The sequence below is a fragment of the Aplidium turbinatum genome, chromosome 5 (genome assembly GCF_918807975.1).
Source record: "Aplidium turbinatum chromosome 5, kaAplTurb1.1, whole genome shotgun sequence".
In the NCBI taxonomy this organism is placed as follows: domain Eukaryota; kingdom Metazoa; phylum Chordata; class Ascidiacea; order Aplousobranchia; family Polyclinidae; genus Aplidium; species Aplidium turbinatum.
In genome coordinates this window covers 10077140-10098211 of record NC_137476.1, presented here as the reverse complement: position 1 = coordinate 10098211, position 21072 = coordinate 10077140, and the positions used below count along the sequence as shown (strand labels likewise).

Genomic DNA, 21072 nt, shown 5'->3' with positions numbered 1-21072 from the left:
GTATCGTGTCAATACCTGAAAAAATTATCCTGTCAAATTTTTAGAGCAATCGAAAGCATTTTTAAGGTTGCTACCGACTTTGAAAGCTGCACATAATACGCAAATGGGTCATTCCATGTCAACTCAACAGGGTGTGCAAGCTCGACCCTCTTAGATTTTCGTGAAATATACACTAAAGTTTCATATTGATGTATATGGAACACAAAAAAAAATTTCAGCTCATTATCTCAAGACGTTTAGAAATTACAGCCCTTCAAAGTCACCAAGGTTCCTCAAAATGCGTTCGCATGTAAATTTTCCTCCATGTTTGGGTCTTCATAACTTTTAATCTAAAGCATTTACAAAGCTGAAATTTGGTATTCTGATTAAGAAGCAGCCCTAGTTTTCATATCTACCACCAAAATTGCTAATTTCCAATTAGTTTTAGATATAGAACCTTTCAAAAATTGAAGTTTTTTACATTTGAAATTTTTTTATCAATTTTTGATGTCCGCTATCTCCCAAACCAATAGTCACAGAACTACCATTTTGCATATCGTTAATCTATACTAGTTGATAATTAACCCCCATGAGACTGACACCAAACTAATGTGAAATTATTGAAGTTTGGAGGGTGCAAAGATGAAGCCCGAGCCATCTTTACACCCTCCAAACTTCAATAATTTCACATTTGTTTGGTGTCAGTCTCATGGGGGTTAATTATCAACTGGTATAGATTAATGATATGCAAAATGGTAGTTCTGTGACTTGGTTTGGGAGATAGCGGACATCAGAAATTGATAATTTTTTTTCAAATATAAAAAATTTCAATTTTTGAAAGGTTTTATATCTAAAACTAATTTGAAATTAGCAATTTTGGTGGTAGATATGAAAACTAGGGCTGCTTCTTAATCACAATACCAAATTTCAGCTTTGTAAATGCTTTAGATTAAAAGTTATGAAGACCTAAACATGGAGGAAAATTTACATGCGAACGCATTTTGAGGGACCTTGGTGACTTTGAAGGGCTGTAATTTCTAAACGTCTTGAGATAATGAGCCGAAATTTTTTTTGTGTTCATTATACATCAATATGAAACTTTAGTGTGAATTTCAAGAAAATCTAAGAGGATCGAGCTTGCACACCCTGTTGAGTTGACATGGAATGACCCATGTGTGTATTATGTGCAGCTTTCAAAGTCGGTAGCAACCTTAAAAATGCTTTCGATTGCTCTAAAAATTTGACAGGATTATTTTTTCAGGTATTGACACGATACAAGAGGGTGCCCCATTGAATTAAAAAAATTTTCAATTTATGAATCACCCTAGTGTACGGTTCTATTCCGATAGGATATTCGGTGACAATGAAAGAAGAGTATCAGAACATCAAAACCGTTCTTGAAAAGTTAAAGTACTATGAGCATGGTTGGCTCATCTGTGTAGATTTAAAAATGGTAAACTTTTTGCTGGGGCAACAAAGTGGCTACACCAAATACCCATGTTTCCTATGCTACTGGGACAGCAGGACCAAGGATCAGCACTGGAACAAAGAAGAGTGGCCTCCAAGGCTCACCTTGACACCTGGAGACAAAAATATCATACGTGATCAGTTAGTTGATATCAAAAAGATCCTCTTGCCTCCTCTTCACATCAAACTTGGTCTCATGAAACAATATGTAAAAGCTTTGGATCATGAAGGAGAGTGTTTTAAGTATATATGTTATGCTTTTCCTGGTCTCAATGAAGAGAAAAAAAGAGCTGGGATTTTCAATGGACCACAAATCAGGCAATTGTTAAAGGATGAAAATTTTGTAAAATCAATGTTGCCATTCGAGGCTAGAGCTTGGAATGCTTTCGGTGCTGTTGTGAGAAATTTTTTGGGAAACAGAAAAGCAGAAAATTATAAAGATCTCTTAAGGGAGCTACTGCTTAGTTTTGAAGATTTGTGATGCAGGATGAGCATCAAAGTTCACTATTTGAAGAGCCGTGCGGATGAGTTTCCAGAAAACCTTGGGAAAGTTAGTGAAGAACAGGGTAAACGTTTCCACCAGGATATTAAAATTATGGAGGAACGTTATCAAGGTCGGTGGGATTGTCATATGATGGCCGACTATTGCTGGAGTTTTAAAAGAGAAATTCCAGATGCTGCTCATAAAAGAAAGTCCCTCAAAAGAGCATTTTTAAGCTTATAAGTGAAGAGTTCATATTTTATGAAAGCTCTTTTTTTGACTGTTTCTGAACTCGCCCTGCCCAAGTCCCTTTGAGTCAATCTTTATTTTGGCACTTTGCTATTTCTATGTGTGTCTTCAGAATTTCTGCACTCCATTGGAATGTCTATGTGCATATTGTGTGAACTGTAGGCTATAATTCAGATAATACCTTGTCACTGTCCTATCGACATGTTCGTCAGCATAATGTAGCGTTTGATGTTATTATGGTTGCTTTTTTGCATGCCTATTTTTTATTCCAAGGCATGAAATTTTAATAAAGACAACGCAAATTTGTGTGAATATAATATAGAATGCTTGTTTGCTAATTAAAGCTAGATTATTGCAGGTAAAACAGTGTTTATTGCATCAGAATTCCTTGTTTTGACAACAGAGGGGGGGGCAAAAATTGATTTTTTTCAAAAATTAGGGATATTTCATATCTCAAAAACGTGATGTGATAGAGAAAATCTGAGTTCATTTTCGGATTCAGCGCCCCAAAATTAGCCAAAATGAGTTATCAAAACCCAAACCTGAAATTTTGTGTAGACCAGTGTTATGAGTAAGAGTCGCATAAAATCAGGAAAAGCAAAACTGAACTGCAAAAAGAACTGCATGTGGCAAGCTGCGGGTTGGCCAAGCCTGAAATATGCAGTACTAACTATTATGCTTGTAACTTTACTTTGCAAATCAGAAAACCGTAATCAAAATAGATGCATGAAGTTATTGTATTTTGAGCAAAATAAAAGTTTTGATTTTGAATAATGATTGTGTTAAAAAAATTAACCTTGACACAATTGATGTTTTCAAATCGGCAGCACCAAAGTGTCACAGACCATCAGAAGATTGAATAGTAATTCTGAATAACGTTGTTGTGTTTGTTTTTATTTAAACTACTTGAACAGATAAATTATGTCTGAGCAAGCAACTTGGAATAACTCGCAGCTGGAAGAGTTGAGTGGAGGAACACGTTCATCTCAAGACACGCTTTGCGGCCAGGATAATGCAGGTTCTCTTTTTTGAATCTTCAATCTTTATTGTATTAGTTCATTTTTGAACTGCTTAAATAAATATGGTAATAATAGTGGTATTGTTTATGTTCAATGTAGAATGTATATTATATTTGCAAATAGCGTAGAGTAGACCTTCAAACGAAAAGAATGTGTATGTGAAATCTGCTATTTTTCAATGTGCTCAATTAAGTTCAAGTATTTTCTTTTTTGTGATTGGTAGAAGAAGTTAATTCAGAGGACCTAGTCCAAATAATTCAAATACTTCACATTAAAAATTCTTAATAAAACCAGGTATATAAAACCAATTCCATCATTATACAAATATACAGGTGTGTGCTCACCAATTCGCACTGCATATTTCACTTTTTACTAATTAATTCCTTATTAAGATAAGAACATTTTGGTTTCACCAAAGTCAGATAGTCGAGACTAATTTTGTTAATACTGGAGTTTAAACTAATAGCAAATTTTATTGCTATGATTTGCAGCATTAGTTTGAGCAAAACTTCTGTATACCCTAGTTATCATTTAGCCTTGTTTAAATTCTTTCTAAACTTTATGTACCATAGTCTTAGTTCAATCAATAGATACATAGTTGTTGCAAAATTTCGTCACTTACTGCATATTTCATAAAACATAGTTAGTTCTATGTAGGTTACCTTTATATAATTTACAAAGAGACAGAGTTGTAATGCATAGGGATGGGTATTTGGGTATGGGTATTGGGTAGGCCTATTTTAGTTTTGGAATATATTTTAGTACAATAGTTAAAAAAATGTAGAGCACCAAATAGGGTTAATTTAGCAAAAAAAAAATCAAATCCAAAAAGAAGTCAATTTGTTTGTAACGTTGATCCATGAAGTATATATGTGGTATTATAATTATTATATACACAAACAATTATTGCAATGATGCAGTGGATAAAAATATGTATGTATAAAAGCGATGTAGCCTATATCTCCGCCTGTTGGTCATAATTGTGTTATTGTTGTGTCTTGCCTGCCTTTGGTATAAAAAAGCAAACTCTCTCCCGAAACTATAATGTTTATAAAGATTGATATGAAGCTGATATTGCTAAATTCTGTACTGTGATATTTTAAAAATGATCCTACAATTTGTATTAAGTATATGGTTTTATAGCAGGCGTCTAAGCTCCTTTATTTTTCCAGCGACCAAGCATGGCCTGCCAGAGCTTCTTCCTGGGGGCCAAATTCTCCAACCAAAATAAAAAGTCGGTTAAAAATTAGTGATTTTAAAAATCCGTTAATTGATATGGTGTTTTTGCGTTTACTCAGGTAAGTTTTAACTACCAACTGAGTTGAGACCCGCACAGCAAATTAGTCGTTTTGTTACATTGATTCAACATCTACAGACTGATTTGCTGAGTGTGTATCTGTAATGCACATGTGTTGAAAATTTGCGTCGTCACGTTTTGCATACGCAATTCACACTTTGTTCGATTACTTCGGCAATTTCCGACGCCAAATTCGAAGGCTGAAACCGGCGGCCAAACATGGCTTTTTGGCACGGTAGTTTTGGAGGCTATTTAATCTATTTAACGATTTCTTCGCGGCCATGGCCACTGGGAGCTTAGTGGCCTGAATAGGCTCATTTTAATCAGTCTTCAACAGCTCAGCTAATGCTATTTTGTGTTTTAGAATATGGAAATAGAAGTCAACCGACAGGGGGACTACTTCAATGCAGCGTTCAAAGAAATGAAGATGCATCAATATCCTTTGCGGACACTGTTTCACATCAAATGGTTGAAAGTTTTCAAAGAAATGATTGTCAAAACATGACTGTCAGTGAAGAACAGACCAACTCTTTGTTCAATATAACTCCGTCAATGTTTATTGATGAGGATACACAAATGTTTGGGTCAGAAGTTCTTCCAGGGAGTTCAACTGCTGATGCTTACGACATCACCAGTCCAGGTTGTGAACCCGGGGATGTCAGCAGCCCATTTGAAGCAATGGAGTCAGATGGGCTCAATGACCCTGATGACTCGATGTTTTCTACGTCTAGTACGACCATGCGTCGTCCTTTTCATAACGTTTACCAGCCAGAGACTTTCAGTACAACAACGCCTGGTGGATCGTCAGATGACGACCCGTATGCTTCAAGCAGCAGTCGGAAAAAGAGACGCAGAACTAAAAAAGAAATGCATCCTTCTCTAAACTTTACGCAGGATCATTTTCAAAATTTTCCTTCCAACTCTCAAATTTCATCCCCCAGTTTTATATCTGACGCGATCACAAATGGAAATGAGTTTACTTCCGCATCGCAAGGATTCAACATTGCCCATCAACGAGGCAATTCTCAGATTGGTGTAAATAACTCGGATTCCAATTTGTTTAACACCATTCTAAAAGCAAACAGACGGCACTCGAATGCGTCGGAAAGCAATCAAAGCTCAGTTTCTTGTCCAAGGTAAATAGTTTCTGTATTTGAGAGCAATCTGTCAACTACTTCTCAGGTTTCAAACAGTTTATGTAAATTCTGTTCGAAATACATTGCAGGTTTTTTGAAATAATGTGATATCTGTGTGATAAAAACTTGCAGTGCAAGACTGCAAGTGCCTAACATTACATCTTCGGGTTTTTCTTAGTGACTCATTATTACATTTTCTTAAAGTCAAAATAATCACTAGTAATCAATATTCATCGGCATTGGCGAAAAAAGATTTCATTTCACCTATACTTTCACCTAATGCTGTTATTGCTTTAAGCCATCCAAAGACATCAATTATTTTCCACAACCTTTTTAAAAAAGATTTCATTTTAGGGAGAAGAGCATTTTGGACGGTTCCATTAACAACAGTGCAACTGGAGGCATGTTGGAAAATGACAGCTCCATCATCCCTGGACAGAAGCAAGAATACAAACCTCTTGGCGGAGATAGGAGGCGTCGTTATAAGAACTCCTCTTTGCAAACTGCATATCCTGCATCAAGTCATGGTTGCACTTTACGGATTTTAGTGCAACCAGAAGACCAGCATCGCGCAAGGTATCTTACTGAGGGAAGCAGAGGTCCTGTCAAGGATAATTCTCAACAAGGCTATCCTCAACTCCAGGTAGCTATAATATTGGCTTGCTAACTAAATGTACAGTGCTGCATAGCACCACCGGCATTTTGTATATCAGCACTCAGCAGCGTTTATCTCTGAGGTAATAATGATCCATCCATAAATTGTAATGTCTGCGATTGCAACGTCACTTCCAAATTCTTTTCACGTTGTTTGTTTTTTAAACACAGCAAGATGAAGACTAGGCTGCTATGAAGCAAAGTGGATGATGATGGATGAACTTTTTACTGAAAAAATTCTGGTGTATTTGTGATTGATAGTAGCTATAAATCTCCACTGCTTCAGGAATGATAATTTATCGTTTGAACGCAGTTATCTTTAATTAGTGTTGATGCTACTCTTCTAGCTGGATGGTTATTCCGGGAAGACATCTCTCCGCGTGTTTGTTGGTTCTGAGGTTGAGGATAAGGTCGGGCCACATGGGTTTTACCAGGCCTGTAAAGTGACTGGGAGAAACACAACTCCGTGCGAGGAGATTGAGGTTGAGAACACAAAGGTAATTGTGATTCCCGTCGACGCTCAAGAGGATATCAGGTCAGTCGTATTTTTTGTGACAGCTTCTTGCCATGCTTCATGTTACTCCTTGGGATTAAGACTTGAAACAGACGTTAGTTATCAACTGTTTTCCCATTCATCGATATTTGAGATTTAAGTTTTAAATGTGTGAAAGGAAATTTGCAATATGATTTTTCTAAATCTTCATACTGATTTATCATTCATAAAGTTTTTTTTATAAACAATACACTGTAAATTGTATATCATATGAAATTATGCTCTGTGTGTACTTGCATATATATAATTGGATAGAGTTTGCATTAGCTCTAAGAGAGCACATAAAATATTGTAAATGAAATTTGTAATCACATAACTACCTGCATAACTTTGCCAATGTCGCACTCAGTTAATGCTTTTCAGTGTTGACTGGTTCATTCCATTTCAAATAATGGAAGGCAGTTAATTTTGAAGTAAGAGGTCACTATTGGCGTCTGCCTTAACAACATAATCTTAGCACCGTTGTGGTACCATTGCGATAGGTATGCAACTACAAGTAAAACTTTTACACTAGTTTAAATAATTTGTTTTCTTCTCACTGCTGTCATTTGTCGTGCTTATCTCATTGGTGATAACATCTTCTGCGTAATGTCTAAGAGCTTCTGCATTGTGATGCAGAATTAACGTTCATAAACGCTTTTTTAGTGATTGAATTTGTTCTTTATACTCTTGCTGATTAGAGTCTGTGTTTATGAATAGGCAGAGAAATGCCATCTTGGTAAATTATCTCGTTTTGTCTCATATGCACTGTCTGTTTAACACTGTATTAGTACAAACTATGAATAGTTGTTTTAATGTTATTTTTATATCATGAGACAAAGACAGCACATTTTTCTGCTGGACCATGTTTTCTAAACGTCGTATATGAATATTAAAGTTGTAATTGATACGACAATAAACCACTTTCCTCCGCTGCAGTAAAACGTTTAAGACTCCTTGCAATTTGTTTAAAATTCTTATCAATGAAACTCAGCGTTGACTGTGTGGGGATTCTGAAGCTTCGCAATGCAGACGTCGAGCTTCGGATTGGCCCAAAAGGAGCAAAGAAACGCAGCCAGACTGTACGCTTGGTGTTTCGCGTCACTCTTGATGACTTACCTGGAACCGATAAAGAAAATCCCTGCGTTCTTCAAGTTGTATCCAACAAAATCAACTGCAGTAAGTTGTTGTGAGCTCAACATAACCAAGCGCTGACTTGTATTTGCAATAAAGCAGTTTGTGATGATGATAATAATATTTAAATCAAGCCTATTTTTACATTACATACTCTGAAGGTGTATAATTGTATATCTATATCATGCACAAAATATTAGTACTGCATTGAACACGACAAGCTGTTGTGTTCTAGTTTAACATATTTTTTGCAGCCCCAAAGTAATCTTAGCAAGTGCAAATTGAAGGCATGTATATATCGGTAACTGAACTTTTAAAAACATATTGGTTTCGGTGCCTTTCGAAATTGACATAAATCTGAAGTAGTAATATTATTTAGGAAACTAAAACTCGTGAAATTCTTGAATGAAAATACGGAAAGTAGAGGACCATGCAGTGTCAAAGTTGTGATTTGAGGTCACAGAAACCATTTACAGAGATAGTTTTTCCTTGAAGCAACTGAATCATCTTCTACAAAATAAATGCATTCTGATGCACACACACAGTGTGAACATTTAGATATCACGATACCTGGAATTATTGCGGTTATTATCTTTGGTATATGAGCTGCTAAAGAAATTGCCTGCGCGGTGGACGTACCATTAGCAATACGAATTAATGCATTCCGACACTAGGTTCATGTGATGGTTAGCAACGGCTTGCGTGTGTAGTTTACTCAATGGATTTCTAATCTCCACACAAGATTCTTCGCATTTCTTTTCTGAAGGAATGCCATGCTAGCAATTACAGTGACTTGCCACACTCAAAAGAAAGTGTTTGTTTATTTTCGGGTTACCCTTTTTCTCTCGTGTTTCTACATGACCAGCAAAATGTTTTGTTTCTTTATGCGAGTTCTAATTTTTAGTTTTTAACACGCAGCCCAGCCACGGGGTCATCCTGAGATTACCAAGAAGAGTCTGGAACGGTGTCCTGTTGAAGGAAATCAAGAGATGTTTATAATAGGAAGAAATTTCCACAGAGGAACCAAAGTTATCTTCCAAGACTCAGAAGAGCCCGATGGTACAAAAAAATTCGGTTATTCAAATTCCAGTCAAAAGTTATACTTTATAAAGCGCATCTACTTTGCTAGACGTTGAATTGATCTTAAAACACCATCATGCCGAAACTTTATCTATTCACACAACCTTTCGTTTTTTTTTCTCACTTGAATTTCTATTTAATTTCCATTCAAAAATGAAAGAACTTGGGTTTTAAACGTTTGCTGAACTATTGGTATATTTTTGCAAAGAGTTGTCCTCTTAATTCAAATTTGAAGGCTCTTGTGAAAACGTATCAATCACCTACCCATACCCCACGGATTGTTCGAAAAAAATAGTTTCACGTTATTACTGAGCTTTAAACACTGCCAGTGGTTGTGCTATAGGCTGCATTATGAAGGAAGTGCTATTATGGGTCGAGCGCTACTAGAGTCACAAATATCCACAAATAGATTTGTATTCTTTGTATCACAGGAAGCCATTGGAGCAGTGCTGGGAGTATTGACAAAGATACCTTCAATCAGGTATGCACAATTCAGGCTACTACGAGCTTCAACCAGTTGACGCTGTAGTTGTATCAACACAAATCCCTGCCAGTAGCGCAAATGTGTTTCTCTCTAGCAGATTACAGTAGAGAAATCTTCTATTTCTTGCAACTTTGTTACTTTTGAGCTGGTACTTCAGAAACAAAGTAATTTGAAGTTGCTGCTGTATTGATGTATTGTAGAAGTGAAACATCATTACAAACTTGTTCATTTACTAATGCATCACCAAGCAAAGAAATTATTTGTGGCATTTTCAACCAAAGTACAGATATTTACATATAGCCCAAGCGGATATATGTTATTTTTAACAACTGATGAGTCAAAATGTTTCAGCGTGGAAAATGACTCAGTGATTTTACTGTAACCAGCAGAAAGTTGCTGTTTTTACTTCTGGCGACGTTGAAACTACGTAAGAATTGCAACTTTTTCCGCTTGCGATGTTCGTGTGTGTACTGAAAGTTGCATTTTTCAACCGTTAATGCCAGAACTGCACCTTTTCAACCCATCCAGCAAAAGTTGCCATTTTTACATGAGGCTGTTTCAAAAAGCAACTTTTTGTTTACTGGAGACTTGTAGAGGTGTCGTGGTTCTTTTTGGTTATCTTTGTTTTAGTTTGTCATAGTTATCTTTGTTTTAGTGGCCAACATAGACTGGAATACATTTTATTCCAAAAACTACACAAGGTTTGCCATGTGTAATTATTGTTTTCACCACCTTTCGGTGCTGCGTGTAAGCTTCCTGTCGCAATCCAGCTGCTTTCCTTTTTGATTTGTTTGAATTCTACCAGTCAAAGTCGTTTTTTGTTTACCTAAAGCTCTTCCATTTCACTCGCTCATTTTTTAATCGCAGTTGAGTCGCGCTTGAGTCGTCTCAAACTATGATTAAAACTATAGCTGGATGGCAAGGGAAAGTTGCCTCGACAAGTTGATTTAACAACTTTGTAGCTCGTGCGAGAGCTCTCTGTGAAATACTTCGCATTCTTACAACCACAATCCAATCTCCAAGCTTCGTTCAAAGTTTTCAAACAAACTTTTCTCAATCGTATGGAATATGATCGATCCATCCTACCCTAATTCTCAGAGTATAGAATATAATCTAACACCAAAATTAAGCGCGTTTCTTATTTTGTAGAACAAGAAGGATATCCCAATTTAAAATACTTGCTTTTTATTTGCTCTGACAGCTGAGGCCTATTAACCACACGTGATTTGCTTGCTCTTACTACGGCTGAGAAATACACTCTTTGTTGTATTAAACCCAGGAAATGCCCACAGCAAATCAACCGTCGTTTGCAAGACGTTGAATCAATACAACAAACGGTTGATTTGCGCTCAGGGTAGTTACTTGTAGTTTTAATGTTGTTTTTAATGTGAGCTAGGGTTGACAGTAGATTAGAAGCAATAGCGGATACAAGAACTAGTTTGGTTCTCCCAGCCAGAAAAATCTACTCTTCTTGCACCGTTTCAACATGTGCAGATGTTGAATGAGTGTAAGGAAGGATTATTTTGCTGGCTGAGTTGTGTGGTGTTGGTTCACTCCGATTCTGAAATGGTCAACATAATCGCAAGTTACAGCTGCATGCTGGTTATGTTGGATTCAGTCTTTGTGAGGGCGACATATTACTTCCTGCACAGTGTTGCTGGACTAGGTCAGTGTGACCTACAAAAATGAAAACAGCTTGACAAAGTGTCGCTGGCCAAATCCGTCACTTTCCCATTGATTTGACGTCCACAGATGGCTAGCGTATGGCTTCATCGATTCACCATCACAAAACGTTGAATCGGCGTTGAAATGGTGAGAATACTAGCCCAGACGCCAGGTCTGGAGAAATTTACCACAATGCAATTGCACATTGATAAAAAAAAAGCAGGGAATGTGTTGATTATTTGATTTTAGACTGTCCATGGGACTGCACTAACCGGTGATCGATGTGGAGACATTTTTGAAAACTGGCTCAAAGACCACGCGCTTCACGTGTGAAAGTGCCATACGAAACGTGAAAACTACTGCGACTGCGCAGAGCTTATACAACTAGTACTACCAGCTTAGTCCTAGTCCTCTTGGGCTATCCATTTTTAAGAACTGTCTGCGTTCTTATGGTTTCACATTGCAACCGATATATTCGATCATTTTTATTGTCAGTGTGGTGCCACGGTACACGGATTAAATCATTTTAAGCTCGACGTTATTCTAAAATCTAAATAGAGCTGTGTGCGTTCATGCATGACAATCAGTAAGGATTCGTCTGTAAGTAGCGGTGAACAGCTTGTGATAATCAATACTTTTGTGAATGCAAACAATGGCGGCAGTATCGTCTTTTTATCGCGTTGTGTTAAAATACGATTGCGCAGTGGGATAACCCTTTTTCAGTCATCAATACCACAATTTCTGACATTACTGCTCTGCTTAGAGTTCAGTTTCCTTGTCATCGGGTTGAGTCGAACTAGCTTATGCAACTTTGTCATGTTATGTTGAAATTTGTTCCTGTTTGTTTAAGAGATGCAGTAGCATAAGCACAGCGTTGCTTTTCTGTTGATATTTGCATCATTTTTGATTTATCAAGTGCTTGCATCTGATGCTTGATAATCTGATAAAGCTGATACTTTGGCTTGTACTTCCATTGTTGGCAAAAACATGTTCTGGTTTGTTTAACAGGGCAAAATCAGCCGCACATTGTGCGTGGTGTGTGTATTCGTTGTGGCATGGCAAAGCTTCCGTATGCGGTGTTTCAACCATCTTTTATTTGATGACAGGACTTGCATATGGTCTTTTATTGGGGTTTCACTCTTTGATTTTCATTTGTGCGAGTAAATGAGACTCGAGATGTTTTGTTGGGGTTTGGAATATTCTTATTTCTGTCTTATTTAATTTTAGCTTGACCATCTATTCTACCGTTTTGTTGCTCAAACTTTACTGTAATACTGTGTTTCTGATACGTAGGATATCCTAAGGGCAGCTATGGCTAGGAAATAATGAAATAATTTGATCGAAAATTAAGTTACCAAATTTTGGACTAGTGCTGACTGCCGAAGGGATTCAATCCCACAGTTTTGAAGTCGGTATTTTTCTTTTGATTGATAACTTCAAATAAGGGACCGAAAACAGCACAAAGGCTATTGTTTCTTCTGCTACTTGGCAGCTATAACAATAGAAGAAATACTATTCCCTTCATGATATTGTGCTTGCTGATGAAAAGATGTAAAAGATTCATTGTTGTTCTGAAGAGTTGTTGTGATACGTATCCTAGCTAGCAGATTAGTCCAATTTTAGATTGATTCAACGTGTGCAGACGCCAAACCAATGTGAAAATAAACTAATGTGCTAGTTGGGTTTTCAGTGTTCTTGTCTGTCAGAACAACCGCTAAAGACGTCGATTTATCGTTTTGACACCAAGTTGCTGAGAAATGAAGCATTGCATTTTGTCTGACTTTTGTGTATTTGGTTTGAGGTTTGAATTGTCCGTTGATTTATTGAATATGTCTACCTTCATTATAAATCAAAGCGTCAAACTGCAATCAACATATCATGTTTTATGAGCTAAAACTTACTTCCACAGATTTGTGCATCAGTAAACCTGTACTTTTGTGGATCTAAAAAGGCTGCTAAGCCGTGTTTGTGTCACGTGTAAACATCATCTATCTCGTATACATACAATCTAGAAGTCATGCTAACTTCAAAGATGTTTTTTAACATTGTCAAAGAGATAGGCTAAAATCACGCCTCTGTAATAGAATTATTCAAATCTACATTAAGTTATCAGTTTCGTGAGCCTACTCACTTATTTCTCCCACTGATACAGTGAGGTTCCTGATTAATGTCAGAGAAACAAACACAATACTGGTACTAACGTTTCAGAAAATCTGCTGAGTATTTGCAGAAACTCGTGCATTGGGTCATTTACTTGCGCCAGCGAGCTAGCTTTGCAAATAATGTTTCCGACAAATCAATAGTAATAATAAGTGTTTGATAGGTCTTGCCAAATTGCTCACATTTTGAGTTGTGATTTTTCATCCACAAGTAGTTGTGGTTTTTCCAATCATAGGTGTATCACATTTTACCGTATGCGTTGCCATGGGTTGAGAAAAACAAGAACTGAACTGACTTGGCAATTGGCATTGATTGAAATATTGTGATTGTATTTTTCAAATGGACCGTCTGGCTTATATTTTTGTCTTTCAAGAGATTAGACAGTGATTGAAGTTCTATAACAATCCTTTAAAAGTCTTTTGCAATTTGACATATGAATTTCTAATATACGGATTATCTTTCGACCTTTGCACACAATGGAATGTTACGTTCAAGTGACGATGGCTGAGTGACACATATAAGGATGTCCTGCAGTTTGTACTCAATAAAATCTGGCACATGAATTACACTATTCATGGGCAACAAAACTTGGTTTAGAGTAGCAACTTCAAACTATTATTGATTTTGGCTATTAAATTTACAAGAAGTTTAAATTTCTGACAAGTCTGTTGATTGAAGTTGAAAAAAAATTTCGATTTGTGTTCCATGTTGCCGTTTGTAAGCTTCTTCTTGCTGTTTCATACATCACGGAGCAAAGGTTGTTGCCTACATGACACGGAATGGCCCGTTTCGGTGAGTCCGATTCGGTGAGTCCGATCCCTATTCGGTGATTTTTTCAATTTTTTTTTTAATTATTGGGTACCGTAGCCTAATTATCATTGCCGTATTAGGGTTAGGGGTTAGAGGTTAGGAACTCACCGAATCGGATTCACCGAATCGGACTCACCGAATCGGACTCGCCGAATCGGACTCACCGAATAGTAGCAGACCCACATGACAAGCATTCGTTGTTGTTTAAGAAACGTACAAATTAAAAACAGTTTTGTACACAGTATCTATATATACCTTACTCAATACTCATCCAAAATTAGTTACCGTTTTGACTGCATTTCATTTTTATGATATGTACGCTGTTATGGCATGACTGATGACCTGTATTCGACTGGGAATGGACTATTAGTGCTTTGAAGTTCAATAATTTAGTTTACTTCAGAAAACTACGGGCCTGTTTAGTCACTCGTATCTTAAACAAGCGTGGTGTTACAAAATAATACAAAATGTGGTGTTGTTTATCAAGCTGTGTAAGCCACAGTACGTGCAGCTCAATTTCTCGCGTTTACCAGCAGTTGACAACAGTTGGCTGCTTTGGCAAAGGAGAAAGTTTCATTAATGATCTAATTCTGAACGATATTTTTACTATTGCAGCCTTGATGAAGTTCCATTTACTGTTATGTCAATGTAATGAGCAGCATTCACATTAAATGAGAAAACTATTCAGATAACACCCTAAATAACAGAAAATTTGACTGGTGGAGTATTACATGTAATGTACAATTAAACAAAGTTGTTTCTAAGTGCTGTGCTAAACTGCAAACTAATGCAATTATGACGCATCCCTTGGCAGCTTCGAAACTGCACACTGCACAGTTCATATCTCGGTATATCCCGCCATGGGATTACCCTGGGAATGCGTCTTACAGTCACAAGACCCAGACAGCAAATCAAGCGTTTTTTTACAACGTTTGCAGACGTTGAATTAATGTAAAATACAGTTTATTTGCTGTTTGGAAAGGTATAATTAGGGGAATTCCCAAGCAACATTGCTGACAGGTTGTTTTTCACTATCATGTTTTTTCAAGAAAATCTTTTTATAAAGCAGTAGTACATTTAAATTGTTTTCAACATTTGCCTTGAAATATGAAGACAGTTTGCGTACAATTCAACATGATGAGCACTGCGCTTTCGACCACAGACACAGCGCACAGCCAACACCCTATGCTAGCAGAAGTTGTCCGATTTTCCATTGTTGTTTTGGGTAGATTTATGGGAAGCACGTACTATCATTGATCATAATCGAAAGATTGATAAGTAAAGGTGTCTTCATCTAAAATTAAACAAATTACTCATTTGTTTTGTGCCTGTTTGCTCTGCTAACAAATTGTTTTCATTTTCTGTATGTTTTATTTTTTATACACAATGGCGCTAAAACGTAGGTCCTCACGTGATGTGCTTTTCAAAGCTGAAGCATTTTTTGTTCGACTGATACTTTGCCTGAGGTTGCACGAAATTTGACCAATAAGCATTTTGCGAATGCTGTGTAGAAATTACCTCCTACAAACTTCTAAACACGCATATAGGAAACATGCTTTGCTTTGACAAAGCCATCTGTTCGCAGTCTTAGCATATTTTTCGTTTTATATTATAGTAGCCACGACCACAGTCTGGGAATGCGTTGGGCTGTACAGTGTACAATGTACATTAGTTGAGTTGCTGTAGATGTTTTCAATGATTTTTACTGTTTAAATCCAAGTCCATGACTTTCACAAGACGAGGAGTTTTAAAAATTTTTCATGTCCGTTTGCAGTGGATTTAAATTCACTAAATAAACTCTGTTCTGATTACCTTTTGGACGTGATATACTACGACTGAGATTTTGTTACAATACCTTAAGTCACGTTGTGTGTCAGCATGTCTGAATCGATATCATCTTAATAGTAAGCGTTGTTGTGTACATTATTGATTTTTAAAGGCTAAAAATGCAGATAGTCTACAGTAAAAAATTGGTAATAAACTGCATTTGAAATTTGTTGATCATGTCTGTCCTTGTGCAAACTCTTGATCTGAACAAGTAATATGAAACGTCATAGATTCAAAGCACAATCACGTGTGAAGAAGTCTGTCATTTGTGGTTGACTAAACGTCAAACTAAGTGTAAATTATCATATGAATAGAGAATATCATATGAACGATCATGAATATCATGTGAACGATCATTTACCAACCAGCAGAACAATCATACATGTTTCAAATTTTATGTTTGGTGCATAACCTAATTGAAAATCTGGTATATTGCGCAATCTTTGATGATCAGATAACCAAAGAAATGTATTGACTGCGGTCTTTTCCATTAAATGCCAAACCGTCTGCCACCACTAATGGTGCCACCAAACACGCACGTTGTTTCCGACTCCCTCGCAAATTTATTAAGGTTTTTCTATTCACAATGAATATAAACATCACACGTGCTAACTTATATGTCATTGGTCTATGACGTCCTTTTCAACCATTGAGTAAATCAATTGCTTCAACATTGGTTTCACGTCAAGTGATATTGAAGGTATGTGAAGTGGTAGTTTTGCTCATTTGATCATTGACTGAAAACACGGAATTTAAAGTATATGGGAGGCTATTGTGACTTCATTCCCAATTTTATGGATTTCAGTCATTCTCTGACCGACCTTTTAATGTTATTCACAGTGCTTGATTTTGAGTTATTTAGTGATGTTTTTGTGTGGTGATTACACGTTATCGCCAACAAATTAAGTTCTTTACATTTTAAGTTATGGTCAAAGCATGGGTCATAGTCTTGACTCTTGATCGCTCTTTCTCAAAGCGTTCCCAGTTAACGCCTTCAGACGTTAAATCAATGTAGAAATGACAGATTTTTCTGTATGGGTTGTTAATGTCGTACAGTAGGTACTTGTCATTAGACTCAACAGAGCCTTCTATAATTGCTCGTGTTGGGAATTGAGTTTGCGCATGAATTAGAAGTGTGTATCAGATTGCGATTGATCGTAGTATCGGTTTTTGTAGGCTCCAACTGATGTTATGTGTTTCCTGATCATTTTCGGCTGTGGTTGTTTTGGGAAATTATAATCAAGTACTATTTTCACGGCTTCTGGCACTTAATCGTCGCCACATTGTGTAGTCTACTGCGTGGGACTTTGTTCCTTACGTGACTCTGTCTATCACGTGATCTAGCTATTTTTAGTGCGCCATTTTAAGTAGTTTGTCTTTAATTAGTTGAAGGGCCAGTTGTGAAGTGCAGTCAAGGGTGGTTTCTGGTTAGTTTGTTGGACGTGACGAACTCCTGACTTTGGTTGATAGTCATGTCGAATTGTGCCTGCTCTGATCACACTTATAATTATGACAATTACTTCGCTATAGTTCTAAGAATTTTGTATCGCAGCATGGTTTGAGAACTTAAAAAGCTAACACATAGACGTATCTCTTCTTTAAGGCTGAGAGCAGAATACTTATCATGGTAGGATATTACATGAGATATTGTTGGTATGTTGCGTACTGCAGCTGTGCAAAATCCCATAGAGTGTATAATATTTTGCTTTTACTGCATAAATCTACATTAAACTTTACAAATAATTTTTACCCAATGAATATTGAGTAGCCTACTGTACTTTAAAGATTAACAATTCAACATACGTGCCTTCATGCGTTTAATATAACAGCTGTTTATGTTGATTGCATGTGAAGCTTTACTTTCACAGCGGACTTGGGGGTTTATCTATTGTTTTAAGGGAACTTGTTTGTTCATAACTTTTGGCAAATTTCGTTTTGGAAAAAACCTGTGTCGTTTTCCACTCTGTTTTGTCATGTCTACTGTCAGTTTATGTTTACGATTGATTTGATCTGAAAATCCGTCAGTGACGAATTAAAAAAATGTATAGCTACAAAGATTTGTAACTTGAATGATGAAAATTTTCTAGCTAATTGTCTATCTTTCAGTTCAAGACTGCTATCGATGCTTGCACTGTGAAAATTACCACTTCACGCTCATTGGACAATAACAAGTTCAATCATCTTTGTTTCAGTCTCACTTGGTGGTCACTATCCCCCCTTACCACGATCCGACCATAACGAAGTCCGTCAATGTCCAACTCTGTGTCGAGTACAATGGAAGGAAGTGTGACCCCCACAGCTTCACGTATGACCCAAGTCCCAAAACTGCACAGAAAGAAGCACCCCCCGAGGAAGAAGCCACGAAACCAGGTACATTCAATTTTCAGTTTAGGTTGATGCGTTTCTGCCATTTGTCGTCCTTGCCATCTATATGTCCTTGTACGCTAACAAGGCGATTTTGTTCAATGTAGTAACTCTCTTGTTTGTCCTATGCCGTCTAATTAATGATCAGTTGAAACCTTTCGAACAATCTCATATTCCTGCAGTTGAAAACACTTTGAAAAGTATATTGGACCCTTCGAAGATCGATAGGAAACTTCTTGAGGCTCTGTTTGCTCAACTGCTTCGTCCTGGCACGTCTGAAGTGGAAACCAGCAAGGTCAAGCCAAATGCAGAGGGTAAGTTTTGAGACTGCCATACATTCAAAAACTGCGATTCGACTTGATGCAATATCATGAGAATTTTCACCGAAGAAAAAGTTAGATTGTTACAACATAAGTGGTAGCTGAAAATCATTCAAGCATTTAGTCATGCAAGCTCATAAAACGTTTGAGAATATTGAGAGTAATTTGCAATTTCATGCTGGAGCCATTCTATCTTGGCACTTTCGTCGACCACATGAAAGTACATTATTATTTTTTTTATACAGTTTATTCCTATGTGTGTTTTCAAGTTGAACAAAAGTGTCTTTTCATGGCGTCTAACAACATGCAAGTGATGCAAAACGTCATCTTTGCTAAGCTGGGATACGATGATGTTTAATCATTAAGTCATTTGTTCACAGGTTCATCACAAAACACTCCAACTAACTCCGAGCCACCCACTGCCGTCGCAACTGTCTCTCAAGTGGAACCAAACAGCACCTTTCTGTCAGGGAGGAGTATGCAACCTTTGACCTTCAGTGCGGACAATCAATTCCTGCCTTCCACGGTGCAAAAGCCGGTTCCATTGCAGAGCACGCCAAACGTTCCCGTCACTTCGAGAGTCATAATAAAACCCAATACGTTCGGGATCAACACCCACTCTGCCGCTTTCTCAAATGTATCCCCCTTCATTTCGAACCCAGTCGTAATGACGTCACAACCCTTCAAGCCCGTCCAGCAGACCACTAGCACATCCGGGATACCAGGAACGCAGGCGACCGTAGCTCCCATCTTCGCTACAAATTATTCTTCTCATCAAGTGTCGAGTCAAGCGCCCGCCATGTCGTTTGGCTCCATCAGTGGCGCATCTGCTTTTTTGGCCCAGGCTGTCAAGACAGAAGAGAGCGTTTCCAACTCGTGGCAAGACACTCAAGTATCGTTTCCCACTTCCGTACAACAAACTGAACAACCAATTCCCGGATCTACATCCATGCCGCTGCAATACCCGCACAGTATCAGTGGTGCGATCGCTCCTATTCAAAGCGCTCACCTTGCCACCAGCATGAGCGTACCATGCGCTCAACAGCTGACAGACGCGCAACATTTGAACCACTTTCAGACAAGTGTCCAACGGACCGATCCGGGTCAGTCAATCAGAACGACAACCCCCCAGCAAACTAGCACCCCGGTCCAAGAAATGGCAACAGAAACCACCAACAATGTTCAATCAGTATCTTCCTTTGCTGAAACTAATCAATGGCCTCCCCATGTTGTTGGGGGTGCGCCGAATATGGTGTACAACAACACTTTAGTGTCAAATGTTTCGGCTGCGTGTGTTGGAAACGTCTTTTCAGTTCCAATACAACAGGGCATTGCGACACAAACAGTGATGTCTGTTTCTGGAACGATTCCTAACCTTGCTGGCCAGGGGAATTCCCAATCGGTACAACTTTCGAACCCGCCGATGCAGCAGCAACTACAGCAGCAGAGTCATTGGGAAGCGTCTTCAGAACCGATGCAAACCGCGTCTGCGAATGTCCTGGCGTCGCCGAACGCGATTGTCACGTCTATGCCACAGGCCGGTGCCATGCAGTGGCAATCTATTCAACAGGATGTGGACAAGACTGTCACTGACCCGTTTCACGACGAGAACAGTCGCTCTGGTATACAGCTTCAACACTCAAGCTCTGGAGAACTGGTGTTCAACAGGAAAGGTTCAGGGCAGGCGACGAGTGTGGAGCATTCCCAGGCTCAAGTGTTCACTCTTGGAAATGCAATGAACATTCTGAACCAAGCGAACAAGCCAGACGGGAATCATCCAGCTGTTTTGCGACAAGACAGTGGATCGTTTCCAAATATTCTTGTGCTTCCACACAACACAACGGGAGGACCCGTCCCCGAAAGCGACAACCCAATTGACACCTTAAGTCCCACTACAGCAATGCCAGATACTGGCTTATCTATTGGCTTTCGAAATAACTTTACTCTCAATGATAGCGATATCTTAGCTTCTCCCAAGGTCATGAGTAATTCAGTTTTGCAGACAATCATATCAGATTGTACCAATCCAAGCGGTCTCGGCGCCGGGGCGGATGACGCCGTAAACAATTCACATCTCGGTCAAAGTCTGTTTCAGGAAAGTCTCCAAACCTCGTTGTCCCAGAGCACTTTGAACCAAAGCTCCATTGATCAAACTGCATCAGTGATCACTCAAAATTCTATGGCCACCCATGAAGACCTCGTTATGAGTGGAGGTCCACCAGTACAAGGGACTCCACAATTTAACCAACCTGCCGATGTTGAGATGATTTCCGCTGTACAAACGGAAAAGAAGCAATTCGTCCAGCCTCCTCCAAATTATGACGAGTTTTTGAATCAACCGGTGGTGGTAAATATATAATCTACTTTTTTTATTCACATATTTGCCTTTGTACCATGGTGGCAGCTGACTTCAT

General features: G+C 38.1%; 1 protein-coding gene across 1 annotated transcript in view; it reads left to right on the top strand.

Annotated features, from left to right (window-relative positions):
• Window positions 1–3097: 3097 nt before the first annotated feature.
• Window positions 3098–21072, top strand: part of LOC145770923 (uncharacterized) — a 30814-nt gene continuing 12839 nt past the window's right edge. Inside the window, exons 1-10 of the mRNA XM_082582666.1 lie at window positions 3098–3194; window positions 4857–5628; window positions 5983–6271; window positions 6630–6817; window positions 7809–7993; window positions 8867–9007; window positions 9460–9509; window positions 18167–18344; window positions 18521–18652; window positions 19039–21005. Of these exons, the coding sequence (XP_082438792.1) occupies window positions 3098–3194; window positions 4857–5628; window positions 5983–6271; window positions 6630–6817; window positions 7809–7993; window positions 8867–9007; window positions 9460–9509; window positions 18167–18344; window positions 18521–18652; window positions 19039–21005 (3999 nt within the window). The remainder of the gene's footprint in view (window positions 3195–4856; window positions 5629–5982; window positions 6272–6629; window positions 6818–7808; window positions 7994–8866; window positions 9008–9459; window positions 9510–18166; window positions 18345–18520; window positions 18653–19038; window positions 21006–21072) is intronic.